Below are 16,939 nucleotides of genomic sequence, written 5' to 3' on the forward strand. Positions count from 1 at the left end.
CTGGAAGTAAGCCTTCAGGAAGGGTTTGCAGGGAAATGTTTCTGGGAGAAGGAAGAGGCAGTGCATATGGATCCATATTTGGTTTCTGGTTTCCGACACGCAGGGGAAGGAAAAGAGCAGCGCATGGAGCCATATTTTGTTCCACTTGTTCCCTGCGCGCTGGATCCAGTGGGGCGGTTTGGAGCTTTTTCTCACCATCTGTGTCTGCAGGAAGCTGGTGTTGGCATTCTAATCATACTGGGGGCCATAAGGCTGTAGCAACAGCGCTGGCTCCTAGCTATGGGGGGCGGGGGGAGCAAGAGACGGCTGAGCTGGGGCTCCAGAAGAGCCATATTTGACTCCCTAGTGAGCCATAGATTGCCAACCTCCTGTCTAGTATTTCTTCTTCTATTGCTCTGAATCAGTGACCTGTCCTCTTCGTTATTTACCACTTCCCTAATTTTTGTGTTACCTGCAAACTTTCAGTCTCTTCTAGGTCAATGATCAAAATGTTAAATAACATATGACTAAAACCAATTCATTGAGTATCTTGCTAGACACACATGCAGTTGATGACATTTCCCCATTTATAATTGTATTTTGAAATGTATTGATTAGCCAGGTATTGTTTAATATGTGCCATGTTAATTTTATATCATTCTAGTTTTCTTAATCAAATATGTGGTAATAAGTTAGATGCCTTACAGAACATGATTTTCTTTTATCAACCAAACCATAATTTTATTAAAAAAAAATTAATTTGAAAGGATTTATTATCTGTAAACCTATGTTGATTACTTACATTACCTTCCTTTAATTTTTTAGTAATACAATCCTGTATCAGCCATTCTAATGTTAAGTTTGCCTAGCATCAATGTAAGGCTGATAGGCTTATTATCAGGGCTCGCCAAGCCACGGCAAGCCCCTCTCACCAGCCACGCGGTTCTGCACACTGCACATGCGCAGACTGCTCTGCACGGCTGTGCCAGCTTGTAATCTACTTGCTACGAGCGAGTAGATGACGTTAATTGTCAAGCCCTGCTTATGATTACCCAGGTTATTAACCTCTTTGAAAAATTTACGTAATATTAGCTTTCTTCCAGACTCCTGGCTCTTCCTGAGTGTTCCAACAGTTTTTGAAAATCAGCATTAATGATCCTGGGAGCTACTGAGTCAACTGTTTTAAAACCCTTGAATGCAAGTTATTTGAACCAGTTGATTGAAATTGTTCAGCTTTAGTATCTTCTATTTAACATCTTCTAGAGATAAAAGTTGAATTGAAACCGAGTTCTCATCACTATCTGATAAGGCTATATTATGTTTTCTCCAAATACAAGCCACAAATATATATTGAACATTTGTCTTACACTATTATTGAGAATTGTACCATTTCCATCTTGTAATGAACCAATACCATTTTTTGTTCCAATATATTTTAAAGATTTCCTTCTTAACTTTAATTTTGCTAATCATTAATTTTTCCTTGTATTCCTTTGATACAGTGTCTGTGTTCCACAATTTCTAAAAAAATTTAAAGACTCTCACCTGGTTTAGCTTTTTCTCTTCTGCTTTGTGAAATTGGTCCTCCGATATTGTGCCCAGGGATAGGGTGATAGCTGGAATAAACAGCAGTGCCAAATGATGGCTGCTTGAACATTGGGCTAGCCCAGCTATTGTATATTTCAAGGAGGTGGCCTTTTCTAAAGAGGAGCATTGTCTGTTGATTTTGGGTATTTATTTTATGCTGATTTTTACTAGCAGGTAGATACGTGGATCTCTTTCACAAACTATGGCTCTTAAACTTTCCTTGGCTGCTTGAGTTTTTTGGTATGTAGGTCGGGGCCAAACTCAGGGTGATTTGGTGTATAATATTCTCTGATCTGGGGGCAGAGAGGAATTCTTATTTCTGATTGTCATTGTATATATTCATTTGTAGAATGCTGACAACTCTCAACAGCAGTCCATGCTTATGACTGATTTTATGCAGTGTGGGATAATGAGAACTGGTTTATAACACATGTGAGCTGGTGTCAGTAATAATGGACATAACAGGATAGACTTGTGCTAACACACTGATACTTTGTCTTTGTATTTGTGTGCCATTTACAGTATTTAGGTTTAATTGAAAACCTAGAGCTTGTCTGAAAATTGACAAGCTTGGATTGTCTCTAGTACTAATGTGTAGAAAGGAAGGCTCTGATGTTAGTCTTGATGAGGTGTTGGGAAGACCAGGAAAGTGATACGTTAGGTTTAAATGTATGTCCAGTTGCATGTGTAGGTGCAGAAACTTCCAGGAGAATCCCATGGTTTTCATATAGGCCAGTAGGTCACGTATTGTTGTATAATTTGCATTTTATATATGGCGATTCAGGCAACAGGACAAATAATTAAGGAGATCAGGTACTATTGGACAGTGATTCTAACTTCTTCCAGGATTCTGAGAAGGTTTCTACAGGCAGTCCCCGGGTTACGTACAAGATAGGGACTGTAGGTTTGTTCTTAAGTTGAATCTGTATGTAAGTCAGAACTGGCGTCAGCCGCTGCTGAAACTGATCAGTTTCAACCGCGGCTGAATCTGGATGCCAGTTCTGACTTACATACAGATTCAACTTAAGAAACCCAGGCGTCCCCAAGTCAGCTGCTACTGAAACTGATCAGCGTCTGATTCCAGGAAGCCCAGGGCAGAGCAACTCTGCCTCGGGCTTCCTGTAGTCAGCCGCTGGTCAGTTTCAGCAGCGGCTGACTTGGAGACGCCTGGGGCAGAGCAGCTGGGGTGCTGCTGGGTTGCTCCATTAGCGCGGCTCCTTGGCGCTACTGGACCAACCTGGCAGCACCCCAGCTGCTCTACCCCAGGGGTAGGCAAGAAAAGCCTGGTCTGCTGGGAGGGGGGGCACTAGCTGCACCTCCCCCCCCCCCCAGCAGACCAGGGGGACAGGAGCAAAGCCTTGGAGCATGCTCGCAGCGGGACAGCCCAAGCGCGTCCGGGCAGTCCCACTGCGGGCGTGCTCCAAGGCTTTGCTCCCCGTCCCCCAGCAGACCAGGGAGACGGAGAGCAAAGCCGCGGAGCATGCCCTCAGCGGGAAAGCCCAAGCGCGCCCGGGCTGTCCCGCTGCGGGCGTGCTCCGCAGCTTTGCTCCTGTTCCCCTGGTCTGCTGGGGGGGTCCAGCAAAGCCGCTGGACCCCCCCCAGCAGACCAGGGGGACAGGAGCAAAGCCGCCCAGGCAGCGGTACTCCCGCCGCCTGGGCGGCTTTGCTGGACCCTCCCAGCAGACCAGGGAGACCGGGAGAAGCTTTTCTCGCTCCGGAGGACATGGGTGGCGACCTGCTGTCCGTGAGTTCCGGGGCGAGAAAAGCCCCATTCATAAGTGCGGATCCGACATAAGTCGGATCCGCGTAAGTCGGGGACTGCCTGTATATGGATGTCTGAATACCACTAGAAATTAGGGATGTTAGATGTAATGTAACCACACAAAATGCTATTGGTTACATGACTATTCAGTAGTTCCCAGGGGTGGGGCTAGCAGCCAGTATGCTCCCAGCCCTGCTCCCGTGTAGCTCCCTACCATGCTGCACTGCTGCCTTTTTATCAGAGGCAGCAGTGCAGGGTGGCAGGCAGAGCCAGTCTGCAAGAGGAGCCAGCTTAAAAACCATTTCGCTACCGGTTGCCTGCTGCTCCACGCTGCTGCCTCTGATAGAGGCAGCAGCACATGATGGCAGCAGCCCATGTCCACTGTGGTCCCAGGTTTGCCGTGGACAGAGGCTGCTCCATGGGATGCATAGCAGCCTCTGTCTGCTGAGAGCTCGGACCCCACGTGGACAGGCGTTGCTGCTGTGAAGCTGCCTGGGCCCAGACATGCTGCGCACAGAGGCTGCTTTGCAGCAGTCTTCCCCCCCCAGCCTCCCTACTCTCAGCCCCTGCTGTCTTTGATACAGAGGCAGCAAAGGGGTGTGTGAATGTAGTCGACAAGCTTAAGAAATAAACTTAGGCTTATCGGTTAATGGTATAGTGGACTACATACTGACATCCCTACTAGGAATCCTAATTGTGTTTTGTCCTTCTCCTCATAAATCATATAGATGCACTCAAATATTTTTCTCCTGGGTGGGAGAAATATTTTTGTCTTGACTGGGATGTGTTCTGCAACTTCAGTGGTTTGGGAATAGCTCTGCTACCCTTCCTCTCTCCCACTACCCTCCTAAGGTGTCTGTCTTTGAATTGTGATTTATAGAGTAAGTGTTCTCAACCTTTTTTTATTCTTCCACCCCATGCTATAAAATCTCCAGGATCCAGCGGGGGCAGGAGCCTCTGGACTTCACAGGCTGGAGTGGGGGATTTGGGGCTCCCAGCTTTAGCCACAGAGTGGGAGGAGGGCCGGTTGGGGCTCTGGACTTCAACCGCTGGGTGAGGAAGGAAGGTTGTAGCACTGTGGTGATGTGGGGTTTTGGGCTTCTGCTCTTCTAGAGTTGGAGGCTTTTGCCTTTCGGGGCCTCTTGTTGTTCCTGGGCCGTGGCATGGTTTGGGGTGGCGGAGCAGGCGCCGGCCCAGGAGCATCAAGTGAGCGCGCAGTGGGTCCAGCATGCGGTGGCTGCAGGCAGGGAAGGGTGCCCGGCTGGATCGCGCAGGAGTAATGAGCAACAAGCACCATGCCCTGACCCTGCTCCTGTGAACCGTGGCCACCTGCAGACTCCTGCTGCTGCTGGCCGCTGAGTCCTGCGCCACCACTTGCTCCAGGCTCCTTCCCTTTGTCAGCCCAGGCTGGGAGCCTCCCACCTTGCACCTCTGCTGGGGATGCCTCTGCCCCGGCTCTGGAGCGTTTCCGGCTACTGCCCCCCTTGTAAGTTTCCCCGCATTGTTCGGTCGCGGGCTGGGAGCCTAACCCCTCACACCGTAAATACACCCCCGCACTCTAAATATACCCCCGGCACAGTCTTATATACTCTTGCAGGTTATACTCATTCACGGGGTATACAAGATTTTTTTTACTGAAACAGCAAAAACCGCAGGGTATGTTCGGGTGCAGGTTGTATTTAGGTGGGGTTATATTCGCTAAAATACGGTACTTCAGTGGAATCGATGAAGGTCACCATTTGTTTGTTCCTGTATTGTTGGTCTATTTTTTATTATGGTATTTATTTAAAAAAATGTACAAGGATTTTTTTCATTGATGTGATTCAGCTGTACTCAGTGTTTAGCATGTTAAAAGGTGTCCAAGGTAAATTTTTTAGAATTACTTCCTGTACTTTATAATAAAGTCTTTGTGGCAAAAACCTTAGTTTTAGGGCTAAATGGGACATGCTGGAAATCTGTACTCTTAATGGTTCACAAATATAGTAGAAATTTTAAATGGGTTTGTGTGTATAAAACCACTGCATTAGAATAATACAGATGTGTACAACACTTTAAAATTTTCTCTTTAACATATACCTCTATTGTTGTATAAACAGGTGGTTGCTGAACATCCAGATGCTTCAAGTGAGGAGATTGAAGAACTGCTTGAATCGCAGTGGAACATGCTTAGTGAAAAACAGAAAGCTCGCTATAACACAAAGTTTGCCATAGTGACCTCTCCCAAATCTGAAGAAGACTCTGGTAAACGTAAAACTGTGCTAGTGTACTCTAACTAAATTTCATATACATAGTGATGTTAAACTAAGCACATATTTGAGACCTGTAGGGGAAACAGCAATTGTTTTCTGGTTTTAATTCTTGGTGTTTGTGCCAATAGGAAAAGAATGCCAATGGTTACAATAAAATCAATCCATGAAGTCTACATTCCTTGCTCATTGTTCTGCGAAGTTGTTATATGTAAACATTCTACTGTTTAGAGATTGGTGGTTTCTCATTCTTCTTCTGCCCATAAGCAGCTGCCATTATCTCTACTGCTCACTAAATGTGGGTAGTGAGACTGGGAAGACAAGGCATCTTTTTTAATGTAAACTTATGGGTTCTTAAGAATAGTTAGTGGTTTATAAAATGTAACCAGTACTGTCCTTTCTTTATTCTCTCTGTCACACACAGTTAAAAAAAAGTGTTACCTCATAACACCAGCTCAGGAAGCAAGTATTCCATACTTTATTCTGAACCTTTTTTCCATTTTGGCATTTTATTGTGGTACTGCAAAGCTTTTAGGCCAGCATAATAAACTGCAGAATACTATTTTGCTGTTGGCTAAGATTCATGGTCTTTATAAACAACAGTTTATTTAGGATTTTGATATAATTTGAGTTTTTTCCTTTGAGTATCTTCCTTGAGAAGGAAGAATGAAGGGTGTGTGGCATTTACTTGATTCTTCTAAGTCCACTTATAAATGTCTGCTAGTGTTTTACAGCACTACAGGAAGGCCTGCTGTGGAAGTATTTAAAGCTATCAGGTGCTGCTTTGGGCATTTACAAGAATGAGAGGGAGTGTTTGAAAGATTGTCAGATTTGGAAAAAAAAATGTATAAAATGGCAGTCAGTTGTGTTATCTTTCTGTGTATGAAATAATATTTTGTGGAAAATTGACAATTTTAAGTGTCAAATATTTGGATTTAAAAAAATACAACAACATTCTGTATCTCTCAAGGTTCATCATTGAAGAATATTGGAGAGGCCAAACGTAAAGTGTTTCAAGACTCACCTAAAAGGAGATCAAGATCCAGAAGTAATTGAAATTTGTGTTGTGTGCAGTTAGTTCATCATTATAAATAGCTATTGAGTGTACCTTTTTATGTAATCACCCACGTATCATAATCTCTTTATTTCTTCTCAGATGTTGTCGTCTTTGACTTTAGCGTTTTAATGGATCCCAAATTAAATATCTAAATACTGTAGTACTGAATTTTGTTCAATTTCCTCAGTGTCATATTGCAAGAAATGTAATTTGAATTGTACCTGTACCAGGTGTTACTAGTACATATATTTGTGTACATTTTCAGTTCTCTGCAAGTGAAAACATGTCAGTTCAATCACGTACCATATTTTAATTTAGAAAACTTTTTTATGCTGGCTTTTTGTAAATAGCAGGTTCTCCTGGAGCCATTTTAATTTGTTTGCAGATTCAGAGCTACTTTGAATTTAAGTTAATAAAAAGTCCTAAATCAATTGGATATGGAAAACAACCAATTTGACAATTCTGATTTTTAAGGTTGTTGCCTTTATTTAAATATTTATCAGAAATCAGTGCCATTGAAACAGCACACTTCTACCTATAGAACAAATTTTAAATGCTAACTTTTGTAAATGATTTTTAGATAATATGTCTGTGATTTGGGACTCTGTAATTTCTCCATATTAAACATACAATGTGGCCTCTCAAATTGGAAAGTACTGGAGGGTCAGTGTTACGAGTAAGTGTACTAGTTCCTATCATTCATCATAATGAACCAGACCATTTTCTAAGCCATTATCATACCAACTGTACCTCAAAATGATAGATAACTAGACGAAGTAAGTGGCTATGTAGAACAGTCACAGACCTTTTGTGTTTCAGTTTTACAATGAAATTAAGCAAATGAATTACAACAAATTCATGTACAAGAAGTAATCTTATTAAAACTAAGGTTTTGTTTCACAAAACACAAGTATAATGGAGTGTTTAAGGCCTTGGGTACACTTGTATGTTTAAAGATAAGAATTACCATGCAAGAAAAGGCCAGTGGTCCATATGATTGGTGATATCCTATCTCTGACAGAGGCCCCTTAATAGATGTCTTCAGTCTCCAGTACCTTCATCTATCTCCTTGGGAGAACTTAATGAAAGAAATGAGAGAGACACTCAGAACTTTGGTTCAGTGGAATAGCACTGTTACGAAGAATTAACAGTGGCAGCTTCATAGACCAGCTCTATTTTATTTGATAAACTACATATGTGGAAAGTTACATATTCAGATTTTAGACTAGAGTATATGCAGATGGATCTGTCTTACTAAGTAAGCTGATTATTTAGTAATTAGGAGTTTGGCTGCATTTTAGAACTAGCATTCAATAATAAAAAATAGACCCTAAGCATCAAGGGTTTAATCAAATTCTTTAATATTTTACAACTTTTTTTAAAGTAAAGATTTAAAAGAAATATAATTTTAGATTAGCTTAAGATAATTTCAAAGTGAGCTTTAGATTTTTTTCATGTAAGTTTCCCCCATCCCCCACCCCAAGGTAACTTACATGGAAATAAAAGAAACCAAAAAAAGAGGACAAAGGAACCTTCAGAAGATTTTGAAGTTCAGGAAGCACCTAGGAAAAGACTCAGGATGGATAAACAGAATAATCGGAAGGTAATTATATCATTGGTTTGTTTAAATTGATTATAGCAGCACCAAGCCCTCTGCTATAGTTAAGTTTGTCAGCATTTCCATTTTTCAAGAATTAATATTTACTGTTTTTAATTACATCAAATCAAGCAAATGTAAAGATGTCTCTTTGGATGCACTTATTAAAAAGATTTTGTTCATTTAGTGTTGAGATGGAAACATCTGAAAAGAGGTCCTTGCTAGTAACTTGAACTTATCTGAAAATATATACTAATAGAACTCAAATGCCATGGGAAGGGCTTGTCCACTGGTTTTCTTGGTTTACAATTTTCATCCTTTTTAATGTGTCAAAATATAGAGATATGAATGATACCATCATTTGTCTGAATCAAAGATTATGTCCTTAAAATAAAGTATGCACACACACTTTTAAGAATCACATTTAAATGTACAAAACACTGTAGGCTGCTGCATATATAACAACATATTGTTAAATAGTAGGCCTTTAACTGGCTCCTCTTCAGTGTCCAAATTGTTTGTCAGGATTAGATATTTCTTCTACTTCGAGTAGTGTCCATAAGGGTGCTCCATCGTAGATTCTCGGATACATCTAAAGTGGGGCACCCATTGGGATATACATCTCGAAGAATCATCTTTATAGCACAAGGTGAGTAACTTCTTTTATGGACTTCCCTAGATTTCACAGGATTCTGTTTATTGAAACTTCTGCAAACATATAGGCATGTGGATAGTCAGCAAATTCTCCCAAGACTAATTGTATGAGATATGCACATATGAAAGTGTTTCACAGATCAGGCCATAGTAATATAATAAATGAAGACTTACTGTAAAATAGGGTTGCGAATCCTGTAGAAGGAGCACTGTGATATAATGCTTAATAAGTAATTTGGAATCCTGGAATACATACATGAATGCTTTTGCTATACTTTAAGCTCCAGAAGGTCTCAGGCATAGCAGAATAGTTGCATTCTTACTACTTTGTATGAATCACCTTTTTCCTATTTTCTCCTCTGAGAAACGTATTATAGTTCCAGTTGTCCACTTTACCACCATATACAATTAAAAATTAGTTGTCATCCGGTATGAAGTGCTGAAGAGCATTGGAGCTGCGCTTCCCATTCTTTACATTAACTCACAGTGGCAGTTTTTAATATTCTCTGTCCTGGAGAGCAAGAAGCTTTGATATTGATGATGAAATTTTGCTCTTTTCAAAGGAGTAGTGTGTTGCTCTTGACATTTTTTGACCTTAGTTGTTGTTTATTACATTTAAAAGCCATAGAGCAAAATGATTAGGTAATACACTCATAGATTGTCTGAAAAATATGGTAGGTTCATTGATGTAACTTGTCATGCATATAAATATCACATTGGCACAATGCGAGCCTCATTAAAATAGCATAAATATATAACAAAAGCAAGGACATTTTCAGTGGAGAGTGAATGAGACCATGGATCTTCAATCATCTCGTTGTCTCAGTGATAGAAAGTTTACATAAATATAGACTTATTCAGTAAAGACTATGGCTTATGGAATGGCAAAACTGCTATTGGTTTCCATTAAGGGTGGTGGTAGCTGTTTTTCTTGTTTCGTTTTTTTTTTTTTTTTTTAAATCCAGTAGTCCTCTTCTTTCTGTGTAGTCCTGCCTTGAGGTAGTCTACAAAAACTTACCAACTCAACAATGGATTGCATGAGGAAAATCAGTAAAACTTAAACCTCCCTTACACAATCAAAATATATTGGCAGTTAGTTGTTTCCATAATGTCTGTCATGTTGATCAGATCTATATCAATTTAGGATCAAGCACAATCTACTGTTTGCATTATTTAATCCATGACTTGTAGTCAAGATATTCGTGACTACACCAGTTGCTTAAGTAACTATGGAAAATGCCCTATTTTTGACAAGGTTCAATGTCCATAGTCAAACAGCAGAATGTAAATTCCCCCATTTCTCAAAATACGTGGCCTAAAATATTTGATAAATTTCAGTCTGAAGCAAATTTATGCTATGTCAGTATTGCATTGAGAATATAATGGATATGCTAGCACAACCTTTAACAATACCAGTGTGCGGAGGGGGGGGGGGGGGAACCAAACCATGCTATAAATAGTGAAGTTGAAAACAAGCATCTGAGACTTAAAATTCAGTGTATAGTTGATCCTCAAATTTATATATTTCTGCTGCAGTTCCTTAGTAATTTAAATGTTTTAACTTGATCAGTTTGGACAAAAGAATAATAAAGCTGACAGAAATGCTTTATCTTCACATAGCATTTTCCTTTTCATGCAGGGGGGCTCATAGGATAGACATTGAATACCAGTTTTGTTTTTTTTGTTTTGTTTGACAGTTTTATAGTCTCTGCTGTAGGTGGTTAATAAAAGATAAACCTGTCTGAAATGGAAACTTACCATAACTAAACTACATTAGAATATAGACCACAATGTTTGCAAAGACATTTTCTTTCTAATAACAGAAATCCAAAAGTAATTGCCACCTTTATCCAATCACTCATAAATTAGGAGTTTTTTTCTTTTTTCTTTTTTATTTTTTTGTGACAGAGGGAGACAAGCAATGACAAAACAGCAAAAACAAAGGTCACAGAAACCTTCTCTTCACAAAAGAACCAGTCAGGTAATGTGGTCAGAATAAGTTTTAATTAACTTTTTCTGTTAAATCATTGAAACTTAGCAGGTTGTCTGAGACAGCCATCTAAACTTTGAAGCCATATTAAGTTACTCATTAAACCCCAATTTGAGGGGTTGCACTCTTCTCTGCCAGCATTTTGCACTACTATATTTGATTTAAATTGTGTATTGCTGATTTTTAGCAGCAGTTCACAAGTTCATCATTTGATGGCACTAAATTAAAACTGTTGCCCATTGACATTGTAAAGTAACAATATAAACTTTGCTGCTCAAATGCATGATTCATTTTATATTTATTCAATAAAGTGTATATAGTAAAGAGTGACCATCAAACTTAAATTGATGTGTGATTCAAGAACTTCTTTTTAAACAGTTTGTTTGAGAGGCAGTGTGAAGAGTTGAGAGGCAGTTAGAAAACAATCGTGTGTGCTAAATGGTTCATTCATCAAATTTGTTAATCATGCACAGATTTAAGGTAACTTTTATAAGAACACCAGAACACATTTATTAACTCTTGCATTCAGTTTCAAAAGTGTTAATACACTGCAGTAAGACCTATACTAAATCCACATGATATTGTTGCCATTTTATAATGTAAGCATCCAGTTCCTTTATATTTAAACTTTTTTAAAAAGGGAATTTTTGTTAACAAAGTGAACATTTTCCTGAGATAATGTAGGCTTTTTAATGTAGTGTTTGAGCAAATTAGTGTTACGTCTCTTTTAAAAAGTAGTAAATCAGAGTATTGTAACAAAAAAAATTAGCACACTATTTGGGAAATCTTAAACAATTTATAGTATGTATTTCTTTAATTGGAGATCTCTTGAGTCTTCAAAACAGAATTCATTATTATTTCAAAAACTGATTTAGCACTTCTTACTTGGTACTACATAGATGCCCAGATGACATACCTAAACAATACCTTCCCACTGAGGGGCTATTTTAAATGGCTTCAAGGAGATAACATTTTAAAGGTCCAAACTTCACTTTGTAAACCAAAATTATTTTACAGCAACGAAAAATCTGTCTGATGCATGTAAACCACTGAAGAAGCGAAATCGGGCTTCAGCAGCAGAATCTTCAACTCTTGCTTTTAGCAAGAGTTCATCTCCTTCAGCTTCCTTAACTGAAAATGAGGTAAAAAAAAAAAGGGGTATTCACACACGGCCATATAATTACAAAAAGTATCAGGTGTGAATTTTAAAAATATGCAAAAAAAAAAAATTCTCTAATCATGCTCTGGATAAGTTAGTTCTGGCCTTTGTAAAACTTGTTATTGTGTGTATTGCAAATTCATTTATTGTAACAAATGTCTAGGTAGGGACTTATATTATTGTGGTTTTTAAATGTATTTACCAAAAAAGTTTTAGAATTGTAACCCTCTCTTAGAAGCAAAGTAAAATGTCAGTGTGTTGTGTATTTTCTTACAGATTTTATTTAATTGTGGACTATGTTATTTACATTGTGTAACAACACTGTCATGTTGCCATAGGTTTTATATTGAAGCAACTTTCTTCATCCTCTGTATTTGGTCTACATCAGTCTTGGTCAGTTTTCTGAGTAGTGGTATTTCATGCTCTCAATTGTTTTTGATCTGTTCAATTAGGTACTGTTTCTCCACAAGTAGCTTAATCTCCAGCATACTTTAAAAGGCAGTGAAGGATGTATCTTTTTGATATTTTAATGATCATAGTCTTAGGTCTGCATATTCGGTTCTGTAATTTTCCTCAATTGACCTATACTAATATAAGTGTATATTGATATATGATAAATGGAATCCAATCTACTGGTCTTCTGTACTATTAAAACAAACAGTCAAAGAATGATAGCAGGAGAACAAACTGTGTATGCTGTTCTAAAAGGGGATTCCAGACATTTAGCAGGAACCAGACATAGGCAACCTCAGCAGTTCATATTAAAATGTCAAATATTTTTTTTAAAAAATCATGAAGGTTTTAGGTTTGTCGAAGAGAATTGGTGTTTGCAATATAATAGGACTTTAAGCTGTAGTTCCTTTCACTTTTTTCATTTCACTATTTTGTTAAAAACGTAATGTGCTCAGATACCACGATGAGTGCATCTGGACTGTTTTCAGTAAATGACTTACTTTTACAAATAGGAATGACTGTACATTAACTGCTGTTTAGTTAGTTACTTACTTAATGTTTTATTCCACCTCCCCAACAACAAAAACAAAACATTCAGGAGGGACTGCCTAGGGTAATAGTCAGTTAATACTAGTTCTTACCTTTATCTGAATCAGCTGATTTTGTTCATTTAGCTTAAGTTTTCCACTTTTTTGGAGCAACTGTTGAGGTTATATACCTAATGTTGTATGTGTTTGTGGCATTTGACTTGTCAACCAAATCCATGTAAGGAGGAAATGTGAATCTGTTTGGTTTAAAATGTACATCTCTTGATATTGTTGTAATTTGGGAAGACAATCTCTGATTTCTAAATATCAATTAAAAATTCACTGTCCAGAGATCTTTCTTTGAAGGCTCAGTTGTTTTAGGACAGGAAAAATCTAGGGTCAAAGTCTCTTTCCACCTACAAATGATGGTGAGCCAAATTGTACAAGCACATGGGCTGAGTTGGAATCTCTTTGAAATGTCTACTGGAAATTCTTCATTGTGTTGCACATGAGATATGAGGAAAGAACAAGGATTAATACATATGGTCGTTAGAGCTGTGTTTACATAATACAGGTTTGCAAACAAGGAAGTGAGTTATTTTAACAGTTTCTGAGAGAGGTTGAAAAGAAATTGGACAACATTATCTTAAAATAAAGTTTTCACAAACAATGGCAATTTCAGAATAATGGTTATGTGCTAGATTCTTAGCTTGTGTAAATAACACTGACTTTAACTAACACCAGCTTAGGATTTGGCCTAGCGAGTTTTCTCTAATGATAGATATTGTGCCAGTAAATAAAGGAAGACACAGTAGGCATTGGCTTCCGAACTTACAAATGATTGTTCTGTGAAACAAAATAAGAATTAAATAAAAATCAGATTTTTGTAGGTGGGGTTTAAAAAAATTGTAACGTTACTTTAGTGCGTGCATGTTTGGCAGTGTAGACACGTGGCCTAAGGGTGTTAATAAACAGAAACATTTCCAAGTTGATAAAAGGAAAGGGAGTGTTTAAAAATCATTATAAAACAAAAATTGAGGTGATTAAGAATATTGATCTTTGTTTTTATGTAATAGTGATGCAAAGCTAATTGATAGAATGCAGTTCTTTGATAGTATAAATGTATTTGATGTTCTGACTTATATTTTTGTGGTCACTTTTATAGCTTAAGGTGTGAAGTTAGACATGCTCTTTAAGGTAGGTGAGAAAAATAGCACACACCCTGCTTACATATGCATGCACATCCACAGTTCAGTGTAGAAAAAATTCTGGCCTTCTTCCTCTTTCAATAGGTGACCATATATTGTTGCCGGATGGGAACCAGATTCAAATGCAATATTTTTCTGGAGTTCTTGGAAGCTACATTTAGGCCTCTTAAATCTGTCTTCATTGCTACTTAAGGAAGTTTAAAACCATGGAGAAAATATCTTGTTTTAATGAAAAGCGACTGTGTTGTTTTTTTCATAGAATTTACATGAATGATCAATTAAGTCAAAATTTTTCAACTTAATAGTGACCTTCGATGCCTAGATTGTGGGTGCTTAGACTTTCTAAAATGTAGGCTCTTTAAAGGTGTCTTAAGTTGAGCACCCAAAATCACTAGTAACTTTTGAAAATCGTAGGGTTGCATCATCAGATGAAACTTTATTTTTCATTCTTTTGTAATTATTAATGTAGATGAAAACTACTTATGCAACTAATTTTGAGACAAAAGTAGTTAATTTTCTGTATGTTCACTTGTTAGTAAAAATGTTTGCCTTTATATCCCATATGAAATGCTATTTTAAAACATGAAATTCTAAATGAATAACCTATTATGAAATGGAATTACAATTTAATAGTAACACTGCAAAAGCTCTAGAGAATGAGAAACATCTTCTGTATAATTATAGGAGAGCGTGGGTATAACAACATGAAAGCTTCATGATCTTTATGAGAAGACATTTAGTTATGTCATTGATCTCTTTTTAGAGGTTAAAACGAGTGTTTAGTTTTGCTTTCTGGTTCTTCAAAAATTGAGTAGATGAGTAAAGTTTTAAAGAATTGTATGTGGGTGCCCTTAGAGTGCAATTGGATTTTTAAAAAAATTAAAAAAGCAGCTCCATGCCCGTAGGACTGCTAGATTATTGGCACACATTTCAATATGCTTGAAATGAGACATACCTGGTTTTAACTTTTCAGTTAAATTTGATGGATATCAATTACTTGGATATAGATATGCATGTAGTAGAAGATGTAGATACTTTCCATAAACATTGATACAGACAAGCAGAAAAAGAAGTATGGGGCATAGAATATTCTGTCGTCTTAGCCAGGTTACCATTTCTCACACTTGGGAACAATGAATTGAGTTGGCTGTCTCTCAGCAGTTTAAAGAAACCCCTGAAAAGGTTTTGCTAATGCAAGAAGGTTAACAGTATTATAGTAATACTGTTAAAACATTTTTTTTCCTCCTCTTATGGAGAAAACTCTATAGCTTCTTAACACCCTTTATCAAACAGGCTGTACTTCTGTTCATAAACATAACATACCATATTTAGAATTAAACATTATTCCAAGACAGCGACTTCAAGTTGTAATGTTTTTGTATACAGTAAGAAATTATATCATTATTAGTTTGTGGCAGATTTGTTATATCTGTTTTTACTGGTGTTAGCAAATACACACAAAGGAGAAATCTTAAGACCAAGGTAAGATATTTAATTAAGACGATAATCTTCAGAAAATACATGTAACTTTTATTAAAACAAAGCTTGAATTCCATTTATCTACACATGTCTAATTTTACTACAGTATTCAGGTAGAGTTCTCAAAATACAATGATTAAAAACATTGTACTATCTGAAGAAATTAGTGTGCTAACCACAAAGTAGTTCAAGCTGTGCTTACAGATCTAGAAAACTAAATTCTCTATTTCTAGCACTGTGTTTTTCTAGATTCCCTTTTAGATAATCCCCTCTGAAAACCATATTTAAGAATAAACCAAAATAGAAAACATGGGTTGTCTTCTATAACCTGTAAATCCAGTGTCTACTAGAGTTTATTTTTTGTCTTTATCCAGTGCGCATTAGTAAAAAATGTTGAGAGGGGAGGGATATTAACCTTGTTATAGTCCCCTCCTCCCCCCTATTTCATGCCACCAATAAACATCTGAAATATTACGATTTTGGAGGATCATTGCAAGTAAAAGAGTTTTAGTCTTTCACTACTTAACATCACCCAAAGCCTACAGTAACTGAAGAGACCTGCATTGTCTGTCATATCTTAGTGCTTTTGGATGCTTCCACGTTCACATGAGAAAGTTCTAGGGTTGAATGTTGTTCTTTGGCAACACATTTAAATAGAAAATTGAATTTCTCATGTATTATTTTTATTTTGTAAACTCTTTGGACTCCAAAGGCTGAGATTCTGTTTATAACGTGTTCACATAATATAGGTTTTTATCCCACATCCATCCCAGCAGTGTCTTGAATTCCTCTATGCAATCAACAATATTAAATAAAGTTCTCAGTTATTTGTATTGCAGGACTATTCAGAAATGCATACCTTATCTGAAACTTCAGGCTATTGCTAATGGTAAAGGTGGAACGTGTCCAAGACCAACTTTTTAATTCCATAGTACAATGTACACTTTTGGCACAGTGTATTCAGAGAATAGCCTATCCAGTTTAATAGTTTGGGCCAAAACAGAATTCTTCAGTTCAGGATCTCCTATACTGAAATAAAACAAATGTTACCTCAACTCAGTTGGCTCTGTCAGTTTTTCTGTCTCTTTCCACAATAGATATTTGTCTTCTGAATACAGTCTGTCATTTTGCATGTTCAGTTGTTTGATTCCAATATCAATTTTACTTAAGACTGAAAAACCATGATAGTTGAGCCATTCGAAAAGGTGAAGAAACAATTAAAGTAAAGTATTACCATAGAA

At 37.6% G+C, this 16,939-nt stretch overlaps 1 protein-coding gene across 5 annotated transcripts in view; it reads left to right on the forward strand.

Moving 5' to 3' along the window:
• NSD2 (nuclear receptor binding SET domain protein 2) overlaps nt 1-16,939 on the forward strand; it is a 189,292-nt gene that overhangs the window by 86,668 nt on the left and 85,685 nt on the right. For all 5 annotated transcript variants that reach the window (XM_075930890.2, XM_075930893.2, XM_075930891.2 and 2 more), the window contains 5 exons: nt 5,425-5,569; nt 6,545-6,622; nt 8,116-8,234; nt 10,791-10,863; nt 11,890-12,014. In XM_075930890.2, coding sequence (XP_075787005.1) covers nt 5,425-5,569; nt 6,545-6,622; nt 8,116-8,234; nt 10,791-10,863; nt 11,890-12,014 — 540 coding nt within the window. The remainder of the gene's footprint in view (nt 1-5,424; nt 5,570-6,544; nt 6,623-8,115; nt 8,235-10,790; nt 10,864-11,889; nt 12,015-16,939) is intronic.

The sequence above is a fragment of the Pelodiscus sinensis genome, chromosome 4, assembly GCF_052426305.1.
Source record: "Pelodiscus sinensis isolate ZL-2025 chromosome 4, ASM5242630v1, whole genome shotgun sequence".
Classification (NCBI taxonomy): domain Eukaryota; kingdom Metazoa; phylum Chordata; order Testudines; family Trionychidae; genus Pelodiscus; species Pelodiscus sinensis.